Here is a 4,554-nt window from a genome sequence, read left to right on the forward strand (position 1 = left end):
ACGCTGTCCTGCCTCGCAGGTGACACCTTGTTTGTGGCCGGCTGCGGGAAGTTCTATGAAGGGACAGCGGATGAGATGTACAAAGCCCTGCTCGAGGTCCTGGGCCGGCTCCCTGCAGACACGGTAGGCAGTGTCCTGTCTGCTCGCCAGTGGCAGCAAGACCCTCACCTCCTGCTGAGCCCTCGGGCCAGCTCCCGACCCGGGGTCTCTCAAGCCTTCCTGCATTGGGAGGAGCGGGACAGTAGAAGCATTGCTTCTGGAAGCATGTTTTTTTCCTTGAATGTACTTTTTATTGTCATTTAACATACACACCTGCAATGCAGGAGATGTGGGTTCAGTCCTTGGGTTGGGAAAATCCCATGGAGATGGAATGGCTTACCCACTCCAGAATCCTTGCCTGAAGAATCCTATGGACAGAGGAGCCTGGCGGGCTGCAGTCCATGGGGTCGCAAAGGGTCAGACACGACTGAGTGACTAACACACACACACAACACACACAGGACGTGCGCTTACCTTGAGGGACGTCTCGCGGGTGCTGCCCCCAGACGGGCCCAGGCCCCTCACGCCACCTCTGAGGGGCTGGAGGGTGGGTTCACAAGCCTCCTCAGAGCTGGCGGGTTTGGCTCTGTCCTCAGAGAGTGTACTGTGGCCATGAATACACCATCAACAACCTGAAGTTTGCTCGCCACGTGGAGCCCAACAACACTGCCGTCCGGGAGAAACTGGCCTGGGCCAAGGTGAGCGGGCTGCAGGCGGAGGGTCCTGTGGGCTGGGTGCCGTGAGGCCGCTTCCCGGGAGCACAGCGCTCGCAGTATTGCCTCCAGAGCAGGTGGAAAGGGCTCCCTGGGACAGCAGGCAGCAGCAGACCAGGTGGGTTCCAGCCCAACGTGGAGCCAGAGCCTGGGCTGTCTCCCTGAGATCCTTTCTGACTCAAGGGTCTGGGCTGGGCCTGGGATCCTTATCAGCCAGCAGCCAGGGGAGGCCGCAGCAGCAGGTGCCGGCCCCTGTCCGCTCGGGGAAAGCACCTTGGAGGCTGCTTGTCTGAAAGGCATTATTTCTGCCTTGGCCCCCAGCGTGCCCCGTGGCTCGTCCCACGGTCGCGTGTTGTCCTGCAGGCATTTTCTGTAATTCTCAGATGAAAGGTCTCGTACACATTGTCAGATGTGTTCCGAAACAGTTCATGTGTATGGATTTTATTGGAAATGATTATCGAGTCTTTAGAAATATTGATTTTTGTATTTTGATCTTGTGTCCTTGTGACTTTGCTTGCCTCACTCTAGCATCTTTTTCATAGATTCCTTAGCACACAATCATGCCATCAACATTAAGATAGTGTTGTTTCTTCTTTTCCAATATATTTCATTATTATTTTGCCTTATTGCACTGGCTAAGCTCTCTTGGACAATGTTAAGTAGACATGGTGAGAGTGGACACCTTTGGCTCGTTCCCAGTCTTAGGGGGAAAGATTCAGTTTCACCATGAAGCTAATTGCTTTAGTTGTGAGTTCTTTTAAAGTATGTTTATCAAGTTGAAGTTCACATACATCCCTGGTTTTCTGAGAGCTTTGTCATGAGTAGACGTTGAATTTTGTCAAATGATTGTTTTTCATCTATTATGTAATCATGTATTTTTTTTCTCCCTTACTCTTATTAATGTGGAGAAGTGTATCAGTTGGTTTCAAATGCTACACCAACCTTGCTTTCTGGACAAACCTTAGTCATGGTGGTGTCTATTTTTGTGCCTGTGTTCTTAAGAGATGTTGGTCTGTACTTCTATTTTTTTGTCGTGTCTTTGGTCTTAATGTGAGGGTGGCGCTGGCCACAAAAAAGAAGAGTTGGCAGCGCCTCCTGCTGTTTACTGAGTGTTTCTGCGGTTGTTATTATTTCTTCCTTTAGTGTTAGGATTCACTAATGAAGTCTTCTGGACACTGAATTCTTTTTTGTGGAAAGATTTTTTTGTTACGAATTGATGTTTTTAATTTGTGTAGGGCTGTCAGATTTTCTTCTGGGCTATCTTTTCTTGAGTCAGTTTTGTTAGCAACTAGTGTCTTTCAAGGAATTTCATCAAGGTTTTCAAACTTACTGACAGTTTTTAGTTTCCCTTTTTATTTTCAAGCTTGTTGAAGTTTAGTTCACATGTAAGAAATTGCATCCGTTTAAAATGAACTGAGTGAATTTTGACAGATTAAATGACTCCCCCTATGTTTAAGACCTAGAACATCTCCACCCCCAAAGCTTCCTGTCTCGTTTTCTCTGCCTTGCTCCAGGATGCCAGTAGAACTTAGTTCACGTTTTCTAGAATTTCATATAAATGAACTATACAGTGTACTCATATCTTTTTTTTTTTTTTTACCAAGAAGAATAATTTTGAGATTCACTCATGTTGCTGCCTGTATCAGTTCATTCCTTTTCATTGCTGAGTGGTTTTCCTTTGTTCGACCATACCACAGTTTGCTTATGCATCACCTGTCAGTAGACATTTTCTAGTTACTGGCTGTTGTGAGTAAAGCTGCTGTGAACGTCTCTGTGCAGGTCTTTGTGTGACACGTGGTTGTGTTGTTTTTTATCCCCACCAGTGAAACAGGAGCACTCTGGGTGCTCCACATGTGTCGATCTTCTCATTTTAGCCATGTTCATGGGCAGGCAGTAGTGTTTCATTGTGGCTTTAATTTGCATTTAATCTAATAAATTTAACAATTTATTATAATAATTTAATAACTTTAATAATTTGCATTTAATTTAATAAATTTAATTTAATTTCCTTAGTGCATAATAATTTTGACCATCTTTCCATGTGCTTATTGGTCATTTTGTTTAGTGTTTATTGAGATTTTCTCCCCATTTAAAAAACTTGATTGTCTTCTTGTTGAATAATAGTTTTTTTTTTAAAGTTTATTCTAGATACAAGTTATTTTTCAGATACATGTATTGTGAAGTTTCTCATTCTGTGACTTGCCTTTAATTTTATCAACACTGTCTTTTCCAGAGCAAGCAAATTCTTTTACATTAAATTTTGATGATGTACAGCGTGTTTTCTTTTGTAGTTCATACTTTTTATCTCCCATCTAAGAAAGTTTTGCTTTGCCAAGGTCAAAAAAAAAAAAATCTCCTGTTTTATTTTGGAAGCTTTATAGTTTTAACTTTTAGATCAGTATGACCTAATCCACCCCCTCCAATATCTGCTAGATCTGTAGTGATCCTCCCCTCTTTTATGTGGCTGTACTGGGTCTTAGTTGCTGCTGGAGGGATCTTTCATTGCAGCATGTGGGATCTAGTTCCCTGACCAAGGATCAAACCCAGGCCCCCCGCATTGGGAGTATGGACTCAGCCCCTGGACCACCAGGGAAGCCCCTGAAGGCGTCCTGATGCCACTGCTCACAGTGTGGGTGGGAGTGGGACCCTTGGGAATGAGGGCTCCTGATAGTCAGGAAGCCTGAGCACAGCTGTTGACAGCGGCTCTCCACTCCTGGGCCCTGTGGCCCTCAGGGTGAGCCCAGCAGTAGAAGGGCAGGGGCTGCGGGGCGGGTGGAGACCCTCAGCTATTAACTCTGACCTTCTTCCTGTAGGCGTCTCTATAGCAGTGAACAGTTGGCCAGACGTCCCCGTCTGCATCTTCTCTCCATCTGCCCTGGTCAGTGTTGATCAGGAGCGAAGGCGTCCTGAGTGGAGGTGGCGAGCTGTCTGAGCACCCTGTGATGACAGCCGCTCTCTGGGGGGTGTCACCCCAGGGAGGGTTCCTGGGAACTGGCTGCCCCACCGTTCTTGGCAGTGAGGTGCTCACGAACCACGTGCTGTCTTTGGGGTGGGGCTGTGCTTTCTGTTTCCTGGCTTTTTGCTGGTTGTGACTTCCGTCATATAAAACATAAGCTTTGTATTAATGACAGAAAGCCCCCTGTCCCCCTGCACCTCTGGGTCGTGGTGGGTCGTGGTGGCGGCCGGAGCCCTCGTGCCCCTCTCCACGGGCAGGGAAGGGCCTGTGTTCACGCTGACCGTGTGCTCACTGGATCTTCTCAGGTGGACGACGTGTGAAGGCTTGCTCAGCTGTCCCCTTTAGAAGCTTCCGCACTAAAGCAACCCACTTGTCTTGCAGGAGAAGTACAGCATCGGGGAGCCCACGGTGCCATCCACCATTGCCGAGGAGTTCACCTACAACCCATTCATGCGAGTGAGGTGAGGGCGCGGGCGTCCCTGCTGCGCAGCACGCCGGGCAGGGTCCACGCCCCCGACTCTCCTTAGAGGGCGGCCAGTGAAGCAGATGCTATTTCTTAAAGTGAGCACTGTTCTTGGTGCCCTGGAGAGGGTGTGGGTCCTTTCTGACCCTGGGTCGTGATTGGGAGGTGATGAGACTTGTGCCTGGGGTGCCTCCACGTGCTGGGCGGTGCCGGACGCCAGTGTGGAGCGGGCGTCACTGGGTCACAGCGGGGCTGGCTCGGCCAGCGCATTTCCCGCAGAGGCGAACGCCCAGGCTGTCCACTGGCTGCCGCCGCCTGCAGGCCCTCTTCTCCCCTGGCGCCTCTGGGAGGGGTGGTGGGGCCGTGGGTCTGGGTGCAGCCAG

General features: G+C 49.0%; 1 protein-coding gene across 1 annotated transcript in view; it reads left to right on the forward strand.

Moving 5' to 3' along the window:
• The window catches only part of HAGH (hydroxyacylglutathione hydrolase), an 11,374-nt gene extending 7,164 nt beyond the window's left edge, over positions 1–4,210 (forward strand). Inside the window, 3 exon segments of the mRNA XM_010830642.1 lie at positions 20–123; positions 636–737; positions 4,090–4,210. Of these exon segments, the coding sequence (XP_010828944.1) occupies positions 20–123; positions 636–737; positions 4,090–4,168 (285 nt within the window). The 3' untranslated portion in view covers positions 4,169–4,210.
• Positions 4,211–4,554: the final 344 nt, after the last annotated feature.

The sequence above is a fragment of the Bison bison genome, unplaced genomic scaffold (genome assembly GCF_000754665.1).
Source record: "Bison bison bison isolate TAMUID 2011002044 unplaced genomic scaffold, Bison_UMD1.0 scf7180017859082, whole genome shotgun sequence".
Taxonomy (NCBI): Eukaryota; Metazoa; Chordata; class Mammalia; order Artiodactyla; family Bovidae; genus Bison; species Bison bison.